A 25,365-nucleotide genomic window follows, 5' to 3' on the forward strand; every position below is an offset into this window, starting at 1 on the left:
AGGTTTGAATGCAGGAAATTGGCCCTACCACTGGGCACGTTGAGGAGCGGGGCAGTAGTTCCTGCTTCCAGCGCTAGGAAAGTTTTAAAAATATTCTACTGCTGGAGCCCTCACCACCTCCTAAATAGGAGGTGGTAAGGGCTCCATCAGCAAATAGCCGCACGCCAATGTGTTTCATTAGCATATGACCATTTACTGGCCCTTTAAAGAAAATTACCTTTCACACACAGCGGTAAAATGTGGCCTCAGCACATACCACCGTGGGCCACCTTTTACCGCTGTTTGGTAAAAGGACCCCTAAAGCTCTGTGATGGATCCTGGCCTATAAGAAGGCGCACTAGAGGCTATGATTCTTCTGCAATGTACATGTAAAAAGAAAACACAAGTAAGGTTAAAATGAACTTTATTAGTTTTTTATTTATATTTTTTCATCTTTACTTTTTTATTTTTTTTTAGTTTTATATTTTTTAAGAAAACTTCTTGAATTTTTCTGTGAAACTGCTACCATAGTTTAAATTTTCCATGGCGAAAGTGAAACCCTTGGGAAAGATGTACTATCCCTTTTGCCATTAAAGCCTTAACAAGAACTTTTAAAAACTTAATTTTTTGGATTTTTTTAAAATATATATAAAATACACAATATACAAAACGTCAAGAGGCCTTGTGGCCTTCCCCAGGCCTACCACTATCTGAGTGGTAGGAATCCAGAGGTGCAATTTAAACCAAGATTCAAGAAGACAGATCCTAGGGATTTAATTTGGGGAAGAAAAGGAAGGAATAAACAGTCATTTGCTCAACACCAAAATAATAGGTCTAGTCTGTCAAATAAATTCATGATTTCAATGATGGTAAACAAGAGATGAATGTCCCTTTACACTCTATAAAATTAAATTTGGTTTCTCTCATGCTCATTAATTTCAGGGTCATATTACCTATAAAATAATCCTTCATAAAAAAAATAAACCAGATTAATATGAAACTTCTTATTTTATATAGTGGGAGGGGTGCAGTTTGTTCTGTTGGTGTTTTTCCTTTCTATTGTAGATGTCTACTCCAACCTCCACAAAAATAAAAACTTTTCACAAGAAAATAAAAGTGTGAAGGCTGCTAAATTTAAAAAGTCATTGGCATTCCATAAAAGCTTTTATGTTTCATGTTTTGTTTGTGTATTTATTATTTTAAATATAGATTTAATCTGGTTAAAAGGGACAGCACATCTTCCCTTTAAAACAAAGTCATTTTGCCAGGCTAAAAAATATATATATGTGTATTTTTTTGTATCCTTCCCCTTCAACTTTCCCTTTCCCCACCCCTCCCACCCCTCCCTCACCCAAATTGTCAGGATGAAATTGTGTCCATGGAAACAGCAGATTCCAGTCTTCAAGATCCCTCTCCTACAATGCCGATAGTCTTGAAAATGATGCAAATGTAGTTCTTTTTTTAAATGAAGGAAGTGCTGGCATTGGACAGACAAACAATGGGTGTGGCTGGACAGCAGGGCAGAAATTTCCACTGGATTGTGAAGGGCCTGCTTTATCTTAACAGCTTCACCTGAAAGACAAAAGAGGTAGTGCCTTCACAGCAAGACAATTAGAAACAGTGCATCCAAAATTTAAAAGGGGGAGGGGGGAAATGAGAACTTATTCTTATCAAAATATGTCAAGACCTAGTTCCCCAAAATACTCTGCCACCAACTCTATAATCACTGTTTTAATAAATACACAGAAGCAAAAACAAACCCACATGTTTCTTTGCCCAAATGTATACAAACCTATGAAAAATTCATTAGGCATATCAGAAAGTCCAATCTTATAAACAAATATGTATGTTTGAGTGTCCAGGAATTTTCCATTCCCAGATATAGCTGTTTGCATATATATTTTTTACGTTATATATTTTACATTTCAAAACTTGTCATCTGGCACTTGCCACTGCCCTATGCATGGTAATATAACCCATCTTAGTGACTGATAACTTTCCCTCTTAACCAGGTAAGTGACAGATAGCCACACATACCCAGATATTCAATGCTAGTGCCCAGATATGGCCCAGCATTAAATATCCAGGCACAATGCTGGAAGTGGCCAAAAAAGTGTTGACTGGCAGCAGCCAAAAAAGACGCTGAACACTGATGGCTAAATATATAACCATGTCAGGTTTTATCATCTGTTTTTAAGATTACATGCAATATTAATAAACAGTGGAAAATGACTTGCTGAATTTCCCTTTTGTTATACATCAGCATCAGAACATCTATGAGTTCACAGCCACATTACTTAACTATTCCCAACTCCTGTTTTTTTCATAGCTCTATAACTAGCTAGCGTTCCACCTGAGGAAGGTCTGTCTTGACCAAAACGCCTTTTTCCAGTATATAGGGCGTTGGGAGCTTTTTGAGAACCTTACAGCGCTGTTTCTGCTTTTTGCTGTTTGAGATAAGTAGTTGCTATTTCATTATATTATATTGTTTTAGTAGCTAATATACTTTGAATGAAAAAAAATAGTAAAAATTAAAATAGGTGCCAGAAGATTTGAGGCAAGTGATTGATGAACTAAGAGGAACTTGGATCTGAAATAGCTGGGGCTATAAGAGATCCGATAGCCCATTATATGTGTATTTGATGCCTCCTTGTCTGTTGGTGTTCCTTTTTGTAGGATATAAGGGTTGAAATAATAGTTTTTGCTTTCCCCTCTTTTTGATGATTTCTGCTATGATCACTGCCATTCTGCTGTTTCTCTTCTACCACTATTTCCTGTTCCCTTGTATCCACGATATCCCACATGATAATTACTTCTTCATTCTCCACAATTCTCCTAGGGTCTAGATAAATTATAAATCTATATAAGGGTCAAGCATAGATATTTTCTGCCATTAGAACTTTGTCATGTAAAAAATACCAAACGCAATTCTGGGTATCCAACAAAAATCGGTTTCAAATTTCAAAATTAGCAAACTATAACAGAAACCCTGATTAGAACTTTAAAGTATTAGAAATATTCTCATTTACTCATATTGTATAAATAATTACTTTTTGTAAAAAGCTCAATAAAATTGTATAAATATTTATTTGTTGTGCTCAGTTTTTTTGGTGTATTGCTGTAGACTAAAAGTCCAAGCTTTGCAGGGACACCACATTTACATCATAGCACATCCTACCTCCATCCTGATCACAATATTTAATTAATGGACAATATCCAGAAAATGATGTTAAAAAACTAATGTTCAAAAAAAATATTGAATAACAGCTACTTAGCTTAGGTAGAGATTGTGCAGAACCAAAGATCTTCTTCCTGCAAAGTTCTTGTCCACTGCAATACTTTTTTCAAAAAAATTACTCCGTTACACGGCCCATGTAGGGAACTAAAATCTATGAACAGTGATTCTTTTGATCTTATGTCTTGCACGGAGTGATTTTTTTGAAAAAAGTATTGCAGTGGACAAGAACTTTGCAGGAACTTTGGTTCTGCACAATCTCTACCTAAGCTAAGGAGCTGTTATTCAATATTTTTCTTGAACATTAGTTTTTTAACATCATTTTCTGGATATTGTCCATTAATTAAATATTGTGATCAGGATGGAGGTAGGATGTGCTATGATGTAAATGTGGTGTCCCTGCAAAGCTTGGACTTTTAGTCCACAGCAATACACCAAAAAAACTGAGCACAACAAATAAATATTTATACAATTTTATTGAGCTTTTTACAAAAAGTAATTATTTATACAATATGAGTAAATGAGAATATTTCTAATACTTTAAAGTTCTAATCAGGGTTTCTGTTATAGTTTGCTAATTAGAACTTTGTCACCAGTTACACAGCGAGTTGTTTTCAGCCTTTTCTCTTAGATAGAGTTGGCCAAAAATTCCATCCCCAAGTTTTCAGCCTCCATTTTCCAGACCAGATCCCTCACACCAGATTTCATTGTATGTTAAATATCCCAGGAAAGAAATAACAAACCTCTCTCAACTTTTCTTTTTTTTTTTAACATATTCTTCAAATGCCCAATTTGAGTTTTACTGAATGATGCATGCCCTTTTTTATTCTTCCAGGTTGACTTTTACTTAAACCCAGTTTAGTATACAGGAGATAAGAATATAAGAACTGCCATAGTAGTGGGTCAGACCAAAAGTCCACCTAGCCCAGTATTCTACTTCAAACTTTGGCCAAGTATCTAGCGAAATCCCACAAGGTAGTAAGATTCCACGCTACCTACCCCAAGGATAAGCAATGACTACCCCCTGGTCCACCTTAATAACTGTTTACAGACTTAGCCTCCAGGAACTGGTCCAAATGATTTTAAAACCCTGCAAAGTGTTTTTCACCACATCCTCTGGCAATGAGTTCCAGCGCTCAAAAACATGGAAAAGAAAATAAGATACCTTTTACATTGGACATAACTTAATACATTTCTTAATTAGCTTTCGAAGGTTGCCCTTCTTCGTCAGATCGGAAATAAGCAAATGTTGGTAGATGACAGTATATATAAGTGAAACATCAAAGCATTTCAGTGACAGTCTAACAGGATGGGGGGTGGATAGGTGAGAGACCGGGAGATATGCATGGGAAGATATTTCTTGGGAAGAAATACGTTTTTCCAATTCCTTAAGCTGAAAAATTCTCCATAGTAGCAGACACAAAATTGACACAAACCTTGCGAGGGCTTCAAGGGCAGTCCATACCGACTCCCCAAAGGTTTAAGAGTGGAATTAGACCAATTAGCGCTTCCGCTCCCTCTTCCTCCATACTTGACTTTGGTGGCTGCTGCACAGTCACATGGGCAGGCTGAACAACTTAAACAGAAACCGACGATTGTCTGGGAGATCCCCTTTCCAGGGTTGAAATCCTCAGTGGATAACCCTGAGCAGGGACTGGCGAAAGCTGCACCTCCAGACCAGGTGGGGACTCCATACTCAACTGAGCAGTTTCCCTCAATCTGCACTGCTCCCGGCAAGGCTGACGAGGACTAAGCAACACTTTGCCCTCTGAGCCAGGGCTCTTCTCCACCCCAATCTTAATACATCTGCATGTTGAGGTGCTGGGCTCTTGAAAGCAGTAACAGTCTGCCTAAGCATCAATGTTGTCTGTTCTGGGCATGAAGGAACCCTCTCTTACCCTTTTCGCTTCGGCATAATAGCACACAATGAGGTTAAGGTAACATGAAAGAGCTAACACAAACGGCCTACTTCTGTACCATCTTGGACACATCCCTTGTTTATTTCTTCCTTTAAAAAAAAATCTTGTTCTCATATTACTTAATGACAGCTTTTTTTCTGACTATAGAGTCTGAAGAACAGAAATCTGGGTTGGTGATTCAAATTCTTCACCTTTTAATTTAATATTTTTACAGGTGAAAATATGAAAAACTGACACTAATGCAATGGGAAGATCTTAGAATAAACAGATAAAAAAGCAAAGGCAATTTCTCCAGTAACCTGTTTTCAATATTTTGCTAAGAAAGATTAAGGATCAGAGAAACTAATATTGATTATAACCAGAGATATTGCTCTACTGAGCTGAAACCATCCAACAGAAACTGGATGTGATGGTGTATGCATGAAATCAAAACTAGTAAGAATTCAAGAAAGCACAGAGGTTTCACAAGTGTGATGGGAAATCTAAGGATCAAACGGGATCTGTGGCACTCGATCTTTTCATTTTGTAGCATACTTTGAAGTTTGGCACATAAACCAAATTTGTCATCACTTTCATTGCCCAATCTCTCCCATTGGCATTTTTTTAACCTCTGTTATGAAGGGTGGTACAACAAATACTAATAAATAAAATACCTGTGGAACCTCATTCTCTGGCTTCATTCCGACATCCAAATATGCAAGGTCAACAGGTCATGCAAGATGTCAGGGTTCCTTGCATTCAGATATCAGATTGAAGCCAGCAGAGGAGAGACACAAATTAAGAAGTACTGCTGTTCTACCCTGATAGCAAAAAAAAAAATACAATTAAATTTAAAAAAGGGGGGTAAATGGGTTGGAGGTAAGGCTACAAAATTTCTGGTGGACGTCTGGGACATTTGTTCTCTGTAATGCTGTGAGCAAATCACTTCACTTTGGTGTGGAGGATGGGGGAATCCAATTGAGTTTCTCCATGGATTATTGCAGTAATCTATTTTCAAACTATACTGAAAATACTTAAAAGCACATTCTTTAAGTTTTGCTAACATAAAACATGTTGGGGCTTGATGGAAAAGCCTCAGGGCTGGCAGGTATATAAGATAATTATACATCAGAGGGGGGAAAAAAATCAAAATTATCCAACACAGCCAAACTATTCCCAACATATAAACGAGATATGTTAAATTCAGCTTATGTACCTGGAGGATGATTTTTACTCCAGGAAGCATAGTGCTACTAAGCTAATATGTACTCACCGAACTGAAAGTAATACACATTTTTCTTCATCTAGGATAGAAGACTATACTAGGGAGAGCAAGGGCTCTTCTTTGAGCTGAAGTGCCTGCCCTTATCCTACTCCTCCCCTCCTATCCTAGAAAATCAGATTGGCTCTTCTTTGTTCTGTTTCCTCCAGGCTCGCCTTCTCTCCTCCTGGCCTCTGCATACTACCTGGGATGAGACTGGTCTGAAGTAGAAAGCCAAGGGCTGTTTTCTGGGGCACTACCCAATAGCAAGACCCATGAGTCCATGCCTAGTCACACCTCTGGCTGTCACCAAGGCACACAGATTGAGAAGCACTGATCTATGATTATTACAACAGAAGGAGGCTGGGCATACTAAATGAGCTACATGGTCCTTATCTGCCATCATATTCTTTGAATAATTAAATTTGGCAATTACTAATCTCAAAGAGAATTTTGGCAATACAGGTTAAAAGGTATTCACTAAGTTATCCAGTATTGTTCTAATTTCTCAGAAACTGCAGTGCTTTCCGAAACGGTGGAACCAGACTGATACGTACATATACCGGGTCTTTATTGCAACTGCAGAGAAATACACGATTTGAGTTTCCAAGTGATCTATGCAGAGGAACATATATAATCAAGGGAAAAAAAAACAACTTACTTCCCAGAGGGATACCTGTACTGCAACAGAAAAAGCGGATTCCAAGGTCAGCTAAGCTATGATAAAGTATGTTACAAATTGAAACACTACGAGAGAGCAAAACAGATTTCTAGACTACACTTTCTATGCCTTCCCTACCCAAGCGCTTGGTTCAACCCCTGCCAATAGAGCCTACAGCAGAAAAACAGGTTATGAGATTTGGTATAGCAAATAATCAGCTGAACAAGTCTCACTGATACTTTAAACAATCAAGGGAACACCTGTAAAAATGAGTGAATCTTTCAGACTCACCTGTGCTTCCAATAATATCCATTTTTACGACAACACTGCCCCCTCACCCCCGCTCCGACTGCTCTGCTGAGACACCTTTCACTGTCTTGGTCTGCAAGGAGGAAACAGGATTGGAAAGAGGTGGGGAAAGATCATGTATAGAGAAGCAAGGAAGTAGATAAACCGTGCATACAGATGAATAGAAAAATGGTATAAAGAACCACGCAGAGGCACGTAGTGAGAGATGGAAAACCAGAAAGGGAGGTTACAGAGGACATAACAAAAGGTAGGAGAAAGAGAAAGGAAAGTTGATATCAGAATCACATTACAAAAAGACGCCCATTCCTGTTTTAGTTTGAGAGACTTTTTAGAGTTTTTGTTATAATGTATTTTGTGACTGACACTATTGCAAACTGTTTTGACTGTCTTTAGAAAAGTGGTATATCAAATGTAGTAAACATCAACAAATAAAATGGTTTGTCTAATGAAGGCATATTTCAAACTTCCCATTTAATAATTCAGCAAGAAGTGAACAGTCATTTTAGACCATTCATTGTTAATTATTATATAGAATTAGAAGGTAGTAAGTTGAAGCCTAGGGAATCAATCAAGCAAGAAAGGCTAGACTACAGAAGATAAGAGTTACTCTAAGGATGGGGTGAGTATGGTGGTCTATTCTGGAGGAATCCTTGTGTGTAACTCACACAATTTTCCATTTTCTCCTATAACTCATCCAGTAAGCTCAACAATGGCAACAGTATCAGTAGCCACATTGTTCCCTGGAGAGAAATGGATTATCTGCAAGCCAAGGGATACAGGAGCTGCTTCTCAATGCCACTCATGTCAGGATTTGAAAATTTCACCTCTGCAGCACATGTAGCTCTTGCAAACACTGATAAACAGGATGTATATGTCTTGCGCCACAGAAGCAGTTTGACCCCCCCCCCCCCCCCCCAAGGGCCTAAAATAAAATCTTGTGGTCTTTGGACAGATCCCATGTGTTAACATGAAAGCAATGCCTGTCCCTCTCCTTAACAAAAACAAAACATTTTTGTTGCCAGACTTGTGTCCAAACTAACTAGTACCAATGTCACTGCAGAACTCTGAGCAAGTTACAGGACCCCTCAACCTTTGCTCTCTCCTTAATGTTTTCTCTCTGTCCCAACCATGGTGCTAACACCTTCGACACTGTCACATGCATGTTAACATTTGACAGTTTTACATCAGTTTATTTAATTAATCAAAATATGTGCTGTTTTTCTTCTGTCTCTCTAACATTAGAGAACAGGCTAGAAAGCATATTTAAAAGTGTTCTGACTTTAAGGTAATAATTACATTCACTCTTTCCACTGCTTTAAAAAGACTACCAAAGAAAACAACTGAAGAAAAGCCATAACCAAATCTTTATTCTAGTGAACAACCTCATGGTGGCACCAAAAGACTAATCAGGGAAAACAGTACATTCCATTTATTTTCAGCCAAATGACATTATCAACAATTTTCCTCTCTCTAAGATTAAGCTGAAGAAGAAAGAACTCCTCCTGAATCGCCTACAACTTGGCTGTTAACCTTTACTTTCACATATCCATGAGGACTAACACAGCAATTAAAATTCTTTACTTCTTCAACAATGGTTTCCGGAAAGGCTTCCCAAGAATAAGAAAAAGGGGCTACAAAGATATAGGTGCCTGCCAAAAGTGGTTTCAGCTGTAAAACAAAGGAATACCAAACAGGATCCAACTAGCCCACAATTATGCTGCATATTTTTCTAGGCACCTTAGTTTGTTTTTTTATTTATTTATTTATTGCACTTGTATCCCAAATTTTCCCACCTATTTGCAGGCTCAATGTGGCTTACAGAGACCTATTATTGAAATGCCATACCAGGGAAAAGAATACAGTTGGTATTGTACAGAAGTTGAGGAAAACAAGAGGATTTGGTCAGGCAGTTATAGAAAAATACATTGTGAATACAGGTAGATAGGTGTTGTTTAGTAGATAATTATGGGTTTTCCTGATAGGCCTTGTTAAAGAGGTAGGTTTTCAGAGATTTGTGGAAGTTAGTTAATTCGTTAATCGTTTTCAAGTGCTTTGGTAGTGAGTTCCACATCTGTGTACCTATGTAGGAAAAGCTGGTCGCGTGTGTTAGTTTGTATTTTACTCCTTTACAGCTGGGGAAGTGTAAGTTAAGAAAGGTGCGGGAGGATCTTTTAACATTTCTGGGTGGCAGGTCCACGAGGTCTAGCATGTAGGTTGGGGCATCTCCGTAAATGATTTTGTGAACAGTCGTGCAGATCTTGAACTTGATACGTTCTTTAAGTGGGAGCCAGTGTAGTTTCTTTCTTAAGGGTTTTGCACTTTCGTATTTTGTTTTTCCAAATATGAGTCTGGCTGCGGTATTCTGTGCTGTTTGAAGTTTCTTGATAGTCTGTTCTTTACAGCCAGCGTAGAGTGCATTGCAATAGTCCAAGTGACTTAATACCATTGACTGTACCAAGTTACGAAAAATGACCCTTGGGAAGAAATGTTTTATTCTTTTGAGTTTCCACATGGAGTGGAACATTTTCTTAGTTGTATTCTTTACGTGAGTTTCAAGTGTGAGATTTCTATCAACTCCCAGAATTTTCAGATTGTCTGAGACGGGGAGGGAGAGGTTTGGGGTGGTTATGGTGGTGAATGTATTTGTGTTGTATTGTGAGGTGAGTATAAAGCATTGTGTTTTTTATGCGTTCAGTTTCAGCTGAAATGCATCCGCCCAGGAGTTCAGGATCTGGAAGCTCTGGTTGATTTCATTGGTGATTTCCTTTAGGTCATGTCTGAATGGGATGTAAACTGTGACATTGTCTGCATATATGTATAGGTTGAGATTCTGATTGTCTAATAGCTTGGCTAGGGGTATCATCATTAGGTTAAAGAGTGTTGGTGAGAGGGGGGAACCTTGAGGGACTCCGCATTCAGGTATCCAAGGGGCTGATGTCGCCTCTTTGGTTGTTACTTGGTATGATCTTGATGTCAGGAATCCTCTAAACCAGTTAAGAATGTTACCTCCAACTCCAAAGTACTCCAGGATGTGTAATAGTATTCCATGGTTGACCATGTCGAAGGCACTGGACATGTCAAATTGTAGGAGGAGTATGTGGTTGCCAGCTGCAATAGTTTGTTTAAATTTATTCATTAATGTTATTAGTACTGTTTCTGTGCTGTAGTTCGATCGAAATCCTGACTGAGATTTGTGTAGTATTGAGTGTTTATTTAGGTGATTAGTGAGTTGTTTTGTCACTACTCCTTCCATAAGTTTGGTTATCAGCGGGATAGATGCTACTGGTCGGTAGTTACTTACGTCACTTGTATTTTTCTTTGCATCTTTAGGTAAAGGAGTAAGTAGAATATTTCCTTTGGGAATAGACCATTTTGTAGCATGTAGTTTATGTGTCTCGTGAGGTCTGTTGTAAATTGTTGAGGGGCAGATCTTATAAGGTTACTAGGACAGATGTCTAATTTGCATTGTGATTTGGCGTACATTTTGAGTGATTGAGAGATATTTTTGGTTGATAGTGGGTCAAAGTTGGTCCATGATCGGTCTGCTGGATATTCCCCATGGATTGGATCAAGACATTCAAGGAGGTTTACGTAATCAATTGTATTGTTGGGTATCATAGTGCGCAGCTTTATAATTTTCTCTTTGAAGTAGTTTGCAAGGTTGTTTGCTGATGGGGTATCTGAGTGGCCTAGTGTTAGGGTGGTGGACTTTGGTCCTGGGGAACTGAGTTCGATTCCCGGCACAGGCAGCTCCCTGTGAATCTGGGCAAGTCACTTAACCCTCCATTGCCCCGTGTAAGCCGCATTGAGCCTGCCATGAGTGGGAAAGCGCGGGGTACAAATGTAACAAAATAAATAAATAAATAAATAATGTTGTTAGAAGTAACCGGTGTGGTATTTAGTAGGTTATTTACGATTTGGAAGAGTTTGTGTGTCATTGTATCCTGGTCCTATTTTAGTTATATAATAAGATCTTTTAGTTTGTCTGATGGCGTATTTGTACTTTCTGTGTAGCTGCTTCCATTCGTGGAGTGTTGAATCATCTCTTTTCTTATTCCATGCTCTTTCCAGTCTTCTGACTTGTGTTTTTAGTTCTTTCAGCTCTTCATTAAACCACGGTATTGAGCTTTTTCTGTGAGAGGTTCTGGTTTGGGGTGGTGCTATGTTATCTAGTATGATTCTGCATCTGTTGTCCCAATCATGGAGGAATTGGGGTGAATCTGTTGATGTTGTCCATTCGTTGTCATAGAATTGTTGCCAAAATATTAGTGGGTCAATTTTGCCTCTCGTGGTGTAGGTTGATTGTTCTTGTTTGTGTTGTGACTGTTTTTTTTCGCCATTGAAGGGAGAGGTTCGCTTTGTAGTGATCGGACCAAAGTATTGCTGTCCATTTTGTTTCTTTTAGTGTAAGTTTAGATCGTGTGAGAATTTGAATGTAATTAAGTCTAGTGTGTGTCCTTTAATGTGCGTGGGTTGCATGTCTGGCCAATGAAGATCCCATAACTGAAGGAAGTCTTTGCATTCATTCACGTTTGTTGAGTTAGTATCTTCAAGGTTGATGTCGCCTACTATAAGAAGGTTTTGGGTAGAGATGCATGTGTTCGAAATGAAATCCATAAAGTGTGTTTGACAATCTTGCCAGTTGCCTGGTGGTCTGTAGAATAGGATGAGGTTTAGGTGGCCCTGTAAGGTTGAGTGGTTAATTCTGACTGAAGCAATTTCAAACTGGGGAAGTATGGATTCGGCTGTTGTTGTGACAGTGAATTGGGATCTATAGATTATAACTATGCCTCCTCCTCTTTTTCCATTCCTTGTCCAGTGAGTGATTTTGTATCCTGGAGGGCATAGTTCTAGGATTATGGGGTCTTTTGAGGTCATGAATCCAGGTTTCGCTTATAAATAGAAAGTTGAGTTTGTCTGTTGTGATCCAGTCGGTTATTGTCGTAGTTTTGTTGACTGCAGATCTGGTATTTATATAGCCCATTTGTATTAGTTGGTGGGGTTCCGTTAGGGTCTGAGATGTGATGATTTTTATTAATTGTCTATTTTCTTGGGATTTGAGGTTGTTGTATCCCTTCTTTTCTTTCTGTTGGTTGTTTCCGTAGGTGGTAGGCTGTCCATTCCATTTTTTTTGTCTTTTGGTTAGGTGTATTGTACTTGGGTTGTGTGGATGGTTCGTATATTGTAGGAAGATCATTGTCTGCGAGAGGGGTTGTCAGTGCGTGGTGAATTAGGTAGAGACAGTAGATGGTTAAGAGTAGTTTGTTTGTGTTCATGTTGACGTTAAGCGTGTTTAGTATTCAATCGTGCGGTTCAGTGTATTACAGAATAGAGCATAGGAGGTGGTTTGTGTGGTCAGCTGTATCAGGTTACAGGTCTAGATTTCGTACAATGCTATAAGATGCATAGTAAGTCATCAAACAATACAATGCTACCGTGACTCACTGATATAGCCCTACCTAGATTATATAGAGTACTGAACTAGAAAGTTAGATACATAAAAGGCATTTAAACAACATTTGGAGGCTAGAGTTCATCAGACGGCTCAATGCTACAATGACTCAATGCTACAATGGCTCAATGCTACAATGGCTCACTGATTTAACCTTGGATAAGTTGTGTAGTATACTGAACTATAAAGTTTGTTCAAGAAGCCCCTCTGCATTCAGCAAATTAAGGAGCTGATTTGTGCAGTTATTTTACCCCACAATATTAAGTTTGTCGGTTCTCAGCTCACTTGTCTTGCCAGTCTCCTCGGCAGGACGGGCTGATAACTGGTTCTGGTGCCGCACGGGGGTCTATTATGGAGGTAGGCCCATCCGAGGATCGTTCAATGGTCCTGGTATGAACGTCGTGTCGGTTGGTCGCTGGCTCGGGGTTCTCGTCGGCTGGATCTCGCTGGTTCTTGTTGGATTGCGGCAGTGATGCTGGTGTGAACTTCGGGTTGGTGGTCTACTGGCTTGGAGGTTCTCGTCGGCTGGTTCTCGTTGGTCTCCGCTGGATCGCAGCACTCCATGTGGAGTGGGTAGGTCGTTGCGATTTAGTTCCGCTCACTTGTTAGTGAGCTTGAGTCGGTGCTAAGGTCATGCAGGTCTGCGTTGTCTTCCTGAGTCCTGGAACAGTGCAGACCAGCGTGTTGTGGCGTGCTGTGGCTCGACTCCGGGGCCACACGGGGAGGGTCGGACCTATTTTTCAGTGGTGGTAAGTGAATAAAAGGTACTTGCCGTTGTGGATTCCCTCAATGAACTGTCGAATTGGTCGGATGAAGGCTGCCATTGATTTGCTGGGTTCGCAACTAGCTGCAGGTCGCGTGTGTAGGCCCTGGCCGCTTCTTGGTATTTTGCGGAGATTCGAACAAAGGGCATCAAACAAAGGGCGTCCGGGACCCGGTTCAGTCCGTTCGGTTGGATCGCGGTAGAGTCGCGGATCTGGTCAGGAGTTGTCGCTGCCGATCTATCGGACTCGGACCGCTTCGTTTGCAGGTCGTTTGGCCTTTTTTAGCTGGTTACGGGTCTATGGAGCTCGCTGCTTCCATGACCCTTAGGTTGCGGCCATTTTAGATTATCTATACTAAGTTATCTATACTAAGTCCTATGGCACTGTAAGTGGCAGGACTGTAGAATACATCACACACACAGTGGCTCCTCCCCCACCACTGCCTGCAGACAGCAGGTAAGACAGTTGTCAGGCTGGTAAAGAGAAGACTGACTGATGTGGAGAAAGTCTAACCTGGGATTTTTTTTCAATCACAAGCTTTGGCAATCAGGCTTAAGAAAGCCAAGAAAGTTTGCAGTTGCTAGGAAACCTGAGTTGGCAGGCAGAGGCAGACAGCAAGGTTGCTAAGGAAACCCAGAGCAAGGTGGCAGCCTGAGACAGAACTAGTTGGTTAGAATGGTGCTTCCCAACTTTGAGCTCAAGGCACACCTACATTAACACAAGTTGAAAAGTGCACACATATCGTGATACAGTGGTATGTCTCCCCTTTCCTCCATTCACGGACAAAGGCATATCTGTGTAGGTGACTCAGATAAAACAGCCATTGTAAAGTGCCTCTCAGTAGGGTAGCAGGAGATGTCTGGATAGAAGGCCATACTGTGCATGACAGATAATATATATGAGGAAGGTATATGTGAATTAACAACATGATGTGTGTGTGTGTGTGTGTGTGTGTGTGTGTGTGTGTGTGTGTGTATATATATAAATAATTTCTTTTCCACAGAAGAGTTTAAAGAGTTTAATTTTTATATGTGAGGAGTTGCATTGCGCAGGCATGTAGGCTTCTTTCTGTGTCACACTTTTCCCTGTCCCTCCCACTCTCTTGCACAATTTCCCCTCCCTAATCTTCACTACCCTCTCTTGCACTTTCCCTTTTTCCCGTTCACCCACCCAAAAACTCTCCCTCCCCTCCTTCCCAGACTTGTATTAGAGGGCAACTGAAATCTCAGAATGGATGCTGCAACCTCCCACAGCAGAGAGGGTGGAGGCTCATGGTGGGGGAGGGGTTCAGTTCCAGCTGAAAATGAACTGGTATTTTTGGCATGAACTGAAGCATACTAAACCCAGATTTTGGGTCATTTTGGAGCCAAAAACAAAATTCAATCAGCCTCTACCTTGCATTCTCTCCTTGCCAACACTTTCTACTCCCTCCGTCCCTTCTTCATTCTTTATCTGTATGTGTCAGACTGATTTTTGTCTTGGCAGTATAATAAGAATTTATGCTGCACTTTTACTGATACATGCTCGGTCCCTATTTGCCGAGAGTGCACCATGGGTCATCACACTGGCCACAGCTTTATCTATCTCGTGGGCCCTCATCACTGAACTTCATTCTCCTTCTCTTCCTCTTAACTCTATCCCTTGTTATGCTCCACCCATCACATCACTCTTCCTCTGTAAACACTTTCCTTCTATTATGCTGTATCCCTCACTTCTTTCCTCCTTTCTAACCCCTCCCCTTCTCTGTTGCTGTTCTCTCTCCTTGCCAGCATGACCTGGGGACCGCAGCCAGCTTTTCATTCCCCTGCTCTTAGAGGTTGAGAAGTCCTATGCAACTGTCTGTGCGTTCACAAACATACAGATGAGATGGATGGACAAATTGACCCCCCTTAAAATGCACTATCACTTAAGTATAACATGCCTAAAATAGGCAGTGTGGCACACCAGCCTCCAGATAGTAAAGATATGGAGAGGACTCCAACAGACAAACAAAAAGAAGAGCTGAAAGCACCCCCAACACACACACATTTTAAAAACAACAGGAAAGAGGGCATGAAAATCCACTGGACATTATAATGAAGCACCATTTAGGGACTCTTGAAATTAAGTAACTGATGTGTGTGTGTGTCATGGCAGGAGGCTCTGGCGACTTGCCTACACCACCATTCTTTAACAGACTTGAGGTACATACATACACACAAGAAAAATGCACACACATAGTATGCAGATACCCACTGCTGATTTTGTTCCTTCAGCTGTTACCTCAAGTTCCTCAACATTTTCAACACTTCCTTGGGTTCAATTTGGCCTTATAGTTATGCATTGAAGAATCTCACCTTGGGAGTCTCTCCTTTCTGCTATTCTTCACATTCTCGGCTATTTTAACCTGTGCACACTGTCCACCTACCTCTGCTCCTTATCTCTCTGCTGTTCACTGTCTACAGACTCCTGCTCCTTCCCTTCTCTTAGCTAGTCGTCATGCAAGGGACTCCTCTTTTTCCCATCCCATCAGTTCTTTGCTGTGAAGAGACCTCCCCAATCCTGGGATCCTGCTTCCTTTATTTTCAAGGGAAAGCAGAAATCTAAGAAACGCAGGCAGCTGGTTTAGTTAGTTACCTCGGCTGCCACTCACATCACTCAGCAAGCCACATGTCATTTGTTTAGGACATGGCAGAGGGAAGGCCCCAAATTCAGGCTGTGTGAATCACTGTCGGGCAGTGCCAATTAAGTTGCAAGTACCATGGCAGAAGTGAGAGAGGCAAAAATCAGATAACTGCCAGACCCGCGGGATGGGGTGTGAGCAGAGGGAAGGGAGAGAATTGCTGGATCAGTGGTGGGGAGGGGGGGGGGGGCAGGAGGGAGGTGCTGGACCTGTGGTGGGGGAGGGGCGGGAGGGAAGTGAGAGAGGTGCTGGGACCCGTGGTGGGAAAGGAAAAGGGTGCTGCCTGTCAATTCAGGACTTGTGATTTTAAAAGGAGACACATACATATACTCAGAAGAGAGTTCCTGCACATTTAAGTCATGACTGTTTCAAATTACTCCGCAATGCTGAAAACAGAGCCTCAATGCTGATCCACACCTAAGCATTAAGCGGTGGTGACTTTATTACATATCTGATCAGACCTGACAGCACACTGTCTGGAAATATTGGGTTAGAGCGATAGGTTGGTCAACAGGGAAAGCAGAGCTGAAATCCTGGTATGGGGAAAAGGGTATGAGACTAGTAATAAAGTTTGCTTCTTTTTTTTTTTTCCTGTTTTCTGTGTTTATCAATAACCTACAGTTCATCTTTTAAACCCAATCTAAGTTACCAAGCACAGAGCAAAATAATGTCACTTATACAGATATATGTCCTCTTCTGTCAGAAAGAAAGTTAAGTGGGACCTTTCCTCTCTACATAGTTTGGTTCTAAGGGGACTGCTTCAAACAGACCCTTTGGAGCTAACCCAGTAATCAGATTGTCCTTAGTAACCTTTGCAACTATTCTACTTCCTCACACCTTAATTAACACCTAATTCAGGTCAGTAGCAGTGTTCTCTCCAGCAGGCAAACAACATAAAATAACTTTTTTAGGACAAACTTTGAGCCTTGCTACTATCCTTTTTAATACTCTTGACTGTTAAGTTTCTACCTCTAGAGAAAGTTCCAGTTTAAAACAAAGGGGCCACACTTCAGCCTCTCCCAGACCGGCAAGTCGTCCAGGACAGATACTTTGACAGCAACTATGCTCTGCTGGAGTCAGTCAAAAGCTTGTCCCTGGTTTGGACTGGGGAGCAGCAGGAGGCCTTAGATGCACGCAGTTATCAGGAACGAGCTTGCTGGGGCTGAGCCTGAGAAAGCTGGCGAGAGGTGGTGGCATGCTTATGCCTCAGAGTAGTAGGCACCCCTCATCAACATGCCAAAAGAATTCCTAGATGAGGAGGCTGATGCAGAAAGCGTCCGGCAGGAGAGAGGAGAAATGGTATAGTATGTTTCTTGATTTGGTCAGCAACCTCCTCAACTTTCTCTCCACAAAGGTTATCCCCCCCCCCCCCCCCCCCCCCCCCCGGCATGGGGCATCCGCTAATCTCTGCTGAATCGCCAGTTCAAAGTTAGAAACACACAACCATGAGAGTTTTCACATTTCTATACTTTCGGCAGAGAGCCAGGATGCCACATGAAAAGTGTCAAAGGCACACCTAGCCAAGAACTAATGACATGCCTTCTGCTGCATGGCCAACTGGCATACCGACTTGGCCTGCTGTGGTGGGAGAGAAATCAGCCAAATCTAGCAACTTGCACACCGAGTCCCGCAAGTACACGCTTGTAAAGAGCTGGAAAGATTGTATACGGGACACGAGCACAGAGGCCTGGAACACCTTCCTCTGAAAGAATTCAAAGTCCTAGCTTCTCTGCTCGGGGGCGCCAAAGCATAATCTCTAGAACTCCTGGCTCTTTTGAGGGCGGAGTGGAGGGGAGGGTTCAGAGGTAACCGTGGGAAGGCATTTAAGCATGCATGGTGGAGCATGTCTCGTGCTTCACAAAGCGCTTGTAAAGCTCATCATAAGTTTCGGACCGAGCAATGCGGGAACGTGTTGCCCACATGAAAGAATTATGAACTGCTTTGTTCTCGGAGAATTGAACTCGCCTATTATTGTGTTCCCCAGTTTGTTAGTCAACCTCCTATTTTCTGTGTCAAAGAGAGGACCCTAACATGTCATTGCACTTTTAGTGGCCTTCAGTCCCTGGGAGCTTTTTATGCAGCCAAGTCAAAAGGACAACTATCTATTCTGGAGTTGTTACTGCTCAGAAAAAGGAGTTCTGTATGCACATCTATCCTACCTGAACCTTAACCTTCCTATAAAATGAGATCTCCTCCTCAGCTAATATTTGGTAGTTTGTACAACTTCACTATTCCTAAATTTCACTAACTTCTCCAAATCCTCAGCAAAAAAAGGAAGTCTGCAAAAGTGGGTCTTTGAAGTCTTATCTGTGGACCAATTGGGCACCATGTGCTGTGTGAGAAAAAGGCGTATGGTTTTATTTTGCAATGGAAATTTACTAACTAGCTTGCAAGAGAACCTAGTATAGATGTGAAAGCATGTGGAAATGTGTGTGTGTGTGTGGGGGGGGGGGGGGGGGGGGGGGGGGGGGGGGGGGGGGGAGCAGCCTTTGTCTAAGGATGAGCTTAACACATGAACAGCCTGATATGTGAGAGAGAGACCAGCAAAGAATAAAAAAACGGGCAGGGTACATAATTTGCACTGGGACTCAACACGGACCAAGCAGATGCCAGACCTGCCCAAACAGACAACACCCTGCCATCTGGTAACAGGTCCTCCTAGCCATGAGGTACAGGACTAGTGTGTGTGACTGCAGTATGATTTTTATTGTATTTTATTCTATGCTTACCTAGTTTGTACATAATTTATTTTTTTTACTCTTTTTGTCAATCAAATTCTCGGATATTGTGACAGTGGTCAAAACTAATGCTGCCACAGATCTGGTCGATATTCTGACAAGGTTATACAAGTCTTGTGCAACATAAACCATACCTGCTTCCAAGTGACTTGTATCTCTTGTACTGTGATCATCTAGCTCTGAGTGTTAAACCAAGTGCAAACAAGCTCTAGACAAATAAGCACTAGACATGGCTGCCTGCAGACCCAGGACTGCTACCACAAAGGCCCGCTTCTATGAAGACTTGAGCTTGTGACCCTGCATATCTTTCAGCACTTTAATGCCCCTCCACAGAGATGGTCATTTTCTTGTTAACCATCATGCCCAAGGTACCCACCTTCAGTAGTTTCAAATTCTTTTCCCCCTCCCACCCAGACCAACAGGTAAAGCTTACTCATGGCCCTGCCTCCACTGAGGCCTGCCTCCAGAGCATCTCAGATCAGGGCTGTATTGCCTGGTACATTTGGAAAAATCTAGTTGCTTACAGGAATCTTACAGAATGTATACCCTAGACCCTTGGACTCTGTGTATAGGGAGCTCAGAAATACTGCAAGATCATAACCAAAAGCTCTTCTCTCCAGAACAGGCAAACCACTGTTGAGTCATCTTTTTCCTCTACAGGGATCATCTCCCTAGTGAATGCCTCTCACCACATACTCTGCATTTTTCCAGTCCAGCCTCATATCAGAGGTCCACAAATATGCCTCCTAGTCCACTCAGATCCCCAAAACAGGCCCTCTGCTTTTCTGTGAAGCCTCCTCTGACATGCTAGGATAGTCCCTGATCACCTGGCCTGAAACGGAGTCTTGCACTTTGCACAATAGAATACGGAGAACAAAACAAATTCTGAAGAAAAATCTCTGCTGCATATTTTGTTCCTGCTCCAGAAAATCCTGGGGGAGTCTGCCAGGACATCTCCCTCCCCAAAGCAACTCCTGCCAGAGAGGGAGAAATAGGGGAGAGATCTGAAGAAAATGGCTGACTAGACAATATAAAGTCCAAGGACTAGCCAGACAGTATTACCAAATCAAAGACAAGGATATTCTTAACACATCATTTACTGGAATAAAATCCACTATGGTTTTCTCAGGGAGCATGTGGCTCCATAAGGAAAACGAGGTACTTGCTGCTTCCTCACCAATCTGAGGTTCTGACTCAGAACATATCCTGACACTGCAACCAATTGGAACACCCAAGCCAAGGCTCCCCCACAGCAAACTAGAGTTCTAGAGGCATATGGTATTCAGAGTTTTGTTGCTGTTGTTGAGACACTCAAAGTATTATATCCCAATCCACAAGCACTCATTTCTGTTTATGGGGTTACCTCTGCTCCTTTTCCTATATGGTGGGGAACCAGGCAGAGATGTTCTCTATCCCCACTTTTATTTGTTCTAACCATAGATTCTGTAGTCTTGGAAATTAAATCTCACCCAGAAATACATAGCTTAGAGATGGGCATCTCCAATTTTAAAATCTCCGCATTTGTGGATGTTGATGGTTCACATCCTTAACTCTCGGACATCTCTTCCAGCTTTGATGGAAGTTTTCGAGTAATACGAGGACTATTCCAGGTTTAAACTGAACTTTACGAAACCTTTAGCGCTGGCATCTAGGCAAGATCTTCAAGATTCTTTGCAAGGTGCTTTCCCTCTTAAATGGGCTGATTTTTCATGCCAATATCTTGAGTAACAGCTCACCATGCATACTTCAGATATATAACGTCTTAATATAGATTGTTTGCTGCGAGGTACTTATGATACACTACTTCGTCTGAGACACCTCTCCTTCAGTCTACACTGTAGAGTTAACCTATTTCAGATGACAGAGTTTCCATGCTGGTTATACACACTTCATATTATTGCCTTTAAAGCTTTTACAAAGGGATGTATGATCTTTGTATAAACTTAATTAAATTTTGTTGGGGTGGGGGGCTAAGCCCAAGATGCCCTTTTGGTTCTTTTGGGCTCTTGGAAAGAGGGGAGGTTTAAGGTATTCCTGACATTAAGAAATACAATCGAGCATGTCTGATGTGCACCATTTGGGGAATTGGCTTTTGGGTATGCAAGATTATACGCCTGTGCTATTGGAGCACCAATATTTTTGACCCTGACATCTTCGATATCTCCTCCATGTCCCCCTGAGCACCTTATCTCCCTCGATTAGATCCAACATTTTCTTCCTTTAGTCACAGTAGATGAATCCATTAACTGATGGGTTGTATCCACCTACCAGCAGGTGGAGACAAGAGAACACTGAAAGCACATGGTGTTCCAGGACGCCCAACTCCCTCTGCCTTCAGTATATGAAACCTGCCCGCTACAAAAGGTAAAAATTACCTGCTTCTCGCTCCGAGCTGTAATGAACTGGTGTCCCAGTGAGCAGCTGCAATAAACGCTGATATAAACGTTGAAATAAACGCCCTTAAAGGATGTCCAAAATTTTTTTTTTTTTTTTTTTGAAAGGAGCCAGCGGGAGGGGGGAGAAAAGGAGGGACCTGGCACCACCAGGTTTGCACTTGCTCAAGAAGAGCCCTCAACCCCAGGTACTCCACAAAACCTAAAGATTAGGCTTGGAGACCTAGCCAGAGCTGCTGCTGTGTGTGACCACCACCTGCTGAGATAGAGAACATACTGAGGAGTTTCCGGCAGCACATGACCACATATAGGGAGGCAAAAGGATTGCTCTCTATCTCCACCTGCTGGTAGATGGACACAACCCACCAGTCTATGGATTGTCAGCATGATATGGAAGCTCTGTTAGGACTGTCTCTTACTTGTGTACCTCTAGTAATGCTATATAAATAAGTAGTAGTAGTAGTAGCAGCAGCAGCAGCCGAGACTCAGGATTACAGCAACCCACAGAGCTCCCTCTTCCTCATAAGGAAATTACCGCTATTGGCAGGGAGATATACCCTGCACTGCTTCTTCACAATAAAGGACCTCTACTTTTGTGTATTTATTTATCTATCCAGCAGAGAAACAGTCAAGGAGGAGGGGGAGAAGAGAAATGGTGAAAAAAAGAAAGGGGAAAATCAAGTGCCAGCAAGACCCATCTAGGATGGGGAGTGACCAATATTCCTCTGGGTAATACTCATGTGTGCTTGTTCCTGGCAGGACCTCAGGATTCCCTCCAACCACAAGGCTCAACCGGGAAACCAGTTCAACTGGGCCCAGGAGCTCCCTTACTACTACTAATCATTTCTTTAGCACTACTAGATACACAGCAGTGCACAAATTATATGCTAGTACTTTCTCTGTGGGCTCACAATGGGAGATTGACTTGCCCAGGATTACAAGAAGCTTCAATGGGAATTGAACCCGGTTCCCCAGGACCTCAGCCCACTGCACTAACCATTAGGCTACTCTTCCACTCAGCAGACCAGTTCAGCCAAATGGAATGACCATCACCATCTGCTGGAGACAGAGAATACTACAGATCTAGGGGCTCCATAGTGCTTCATGGTAGGCCAGAGGTCACAGCTTTGTCTCCATTTGCTGCCTGAAAGGAATCATCCATACATTCTAGACTGGTCTAGTTGATAAGGAAATGTTCTGCCAATGTCTTCACCTCAAGAGGTAACTACGTTCCTGGCACATACACAGGCAGATGATCAAAAGCCCCAAGCTGTTCCAAACAGTCCTCTAAAAATAGCACTGGAACAGCACATGGCATTATTAGACCTATGATCAGAGATAATGACATGCAAATTTAAGCACACAATTATCTCTGATCATGGGGTAGAAGTGCGGGAGAACTGTGCCTGAGCATGCGCTCAGCACAATCCTCCCGCACTTGTTTGACAGGTCTGGGCTGTCAAAATCCCAGACCTGTCAAACACAGGGGCTGGAGGTCCATGGGACCACCAGACCCCAACTACCCCTACTCTGAGCAAGGCAAAATGGGGGCTGGAATTCTGGTCCCCCCAACGACCCCCCCCCCCCCCACGCAGGTTCAAGGAGGGCTGGAGATCCGGTGTGAAGTCCCGCCCAGTGCAAACAGGATATACTGGGCAGGGCGCCACCATTTTGCAGGCGGCGTCGAAGGAAGAGGACGGAGGCAGGCTACCTCCCTCCTCCAACTAAAGGTAGGAGGTGGTGGGAGTTGGGGGCTGGAGACCCACCAGATCTCCAGCCCTCCCTGAACTGTGTGTGTGTGTGTGTGTGGGGGGGGGGGGGGGGGGGGGTCTGTAGCCCACTGGGCCACCAGGGACCTTTTAGAAATGCTGAGGGGAGTTGGGGAGACTGGGGACCACCCGGATCTGCAGCCCTCATTGAACCTGGGGGGAGGGATCGCACTGGACCTCCAGCTCACCGTCGCTGGGGTGGGGGGGGGGGGGGGTCTTCGGTTCCGGGGGGGTTTGCTTCGTTGGGGGGAATGGGGGCCTGCTAGCATGCAAATACATGCTGGACAGGGCTCATCATTCCTCCCCAATGGTCTGCAAACCTTAACGTCAGCTCGGAGATGGTGTAGGGTTTGCTGCAGCCAGCGACTCAATCTTTAGCGTGCTGGTTGCTAATCATTGGGGATGAATAGGTTTAACCCTGCTTTGCATGCTAGTTGCGTTCAGAGCCCTTGAGCGCGTTGTTTCACGCGCTCAGAGACTCTGGTCATGGGGCAGTAGCAAACGCCGGTGCTAGTATGGCACTAACAGCCTCTAGCACCAGCGTTTGCTTCTGATTATCCGTTTGTCAGTGCACAAAAGATTCCAAAAGTGTTGGAGGAAAAAAGACTTACTATTGTCATTACTTAATTGCAGTTGTGTAGAATGAAAGCAGATAGAGATAAGATAACCTGCATAAAGTCATATGGAGTCAGTAAAAGAAAGGATAAGATTTCCATTCCAAAGAGCTCTCTTGACCCCATAGTTCAATGCTGTAACTACAACACACTATCTCCTCCATAAAAAGAGGGAGCATTTCCTTTGGCAGTAGAAATCCTGTGCTTGTCATGGGTAGTAGCAATGCAGGGCTAAGTGACAAACTTCAATCTCCAGCAACTAAGTGCCAGCAATTACCACGTAGCATTATGTGCATGTTAACTTTCCATTAGTCAGTGGATTCATGGCTTTAGGACCAGTTTTATGCAGTACCACCAGATGTTGTGAGCATAATGTGAACCACTGTGGTGCTTTTATGTTAAATTAATGGGTAATAAAAACTCAGTATGTCCATGAAATAATTTAAGTGTTTTGCATCAAAAAATGTGTTCTCAAACATGATTTTTAGTGAATGACATCTATGACAGCTAAATTAAAACCTGCAAAGATTGAAGGAGATCTCTTCATGACTTATAGAGGAACTGGCTTTAAGTTGAACCAAGAGTTTGATTCACACTTCCTTTAGTAGCTGCTTCTGCTGATGGTCATGTTATCTTATCTTGAGGGAGAAGTTACTGTACCACCAGCAATCCCAAGTGAAGATGGGTATATCAGTGGGAGAAGGCAGCAGCTCTCTCTTCTTTCACTTGGTCCACATGGGGTGAACAGCCCCACATTTTTACTTTCCTTTGCTGAAACCTGTCTCACCCTGGGGGAAATTACAAAATCTTGTGCGATTATGTGCAAATTTGTAAACATATATAATCACACAATTCCCTGGTGTGTAATTACAGAGACACTTCTTGCGACTTGGATGTATCTCTTACAAACCCAGGGAGCATAGTCAGCCTTTTTTCTGGAAAAGCATTAAGCTTCTTTTACAAGAAATTTGTTCAAGGTCCTTATGTCTTGGATAGGACAGAGTCCACTGTGAGAATGACTGGAGGAAGAAACAGCCACTGCCAAGAGCTCCATGCTTTATATACCAACAAGGACTGATGTCTTCACCTTTGCTTGACACATGACATTGGAATCGCTCAATGTTGATGTCAATTAAACAGAATGCTTCACTTGGTTTCAAGGGGAATTGACAATTGTTGAGACCAATGGCCTCTATCAATGCTCAATCTCAAGGGGGATCATTAATAGATTCATAGTACTCGTGCAGCTCCAGGTCTTTTGATGTCAATGCCTCCGATACCCTTGGACCTAAAGAGCTCTTTCTGTTGTGTCTTACAAAGACCATTAGGTGTCATCTTCTGACAGGGGGCTCAACTAGGGATATACTATTCAGGCTTGAGGCACAGCACTTGTCAAGTCATTGTTACTATCCTGCTCTACCACATACTTTTGTTGAAGCTATCTAGAGTCTTTGATTTCTGAATCATCAGGCAAAAAAACAGCTACAACAAAATCAAATGGGTCATTGTTTAAAAATGAGACCATACCAAGCTACTACAGGTGCAGTTCCACTAAAAAGGGAAAATTAGGTTCTTACCTTGGTAATTTTCTTTCCTTTAGTCATAGCAGATGAAGCCATTACGTATGGGT

The 25,365-nt window shown here is 42.3% G+C and overlaps 1 protein-coding gene across 1 annotated transcript in view; it reads right to left on the reverse strand.

The window, feature by feature from the left end:
• Positions 1-415: 415 nt before the first annotated feature.
• TCF20 (transcription factor 20) overlaps positions 416-25,365 on the reverse strand; it is a 245,710-nt gene continuing 220,760 nt past the window's right edge. The window contains 2 exon segments of the mRNA XM_030207030.1: positions 416-1,551; positions 7,326-7,416. Coding sequence (XP_030062890.1) covers positions 7,369-7,416 — 48 coding nt within the window. The 3' untranslated portion in view covers positions 416-1,551; positions 7,326-7,368.

This window comes from Microcaecilia unicolor, chromosome 1, assembly GCF_901765095.1.
Source record: "Microcaecilia unicolor chromosome 1, aMicUni1.1, whole genome shotgun sequence".
NCBI classification, from domain to species: domain Eukaryota; kingdom Metazoa; phylum Chordata; class Amphibia; order Gymnophiona; family Siphonopidae; genus Microcaecilia; species Microcaecilia unicolor.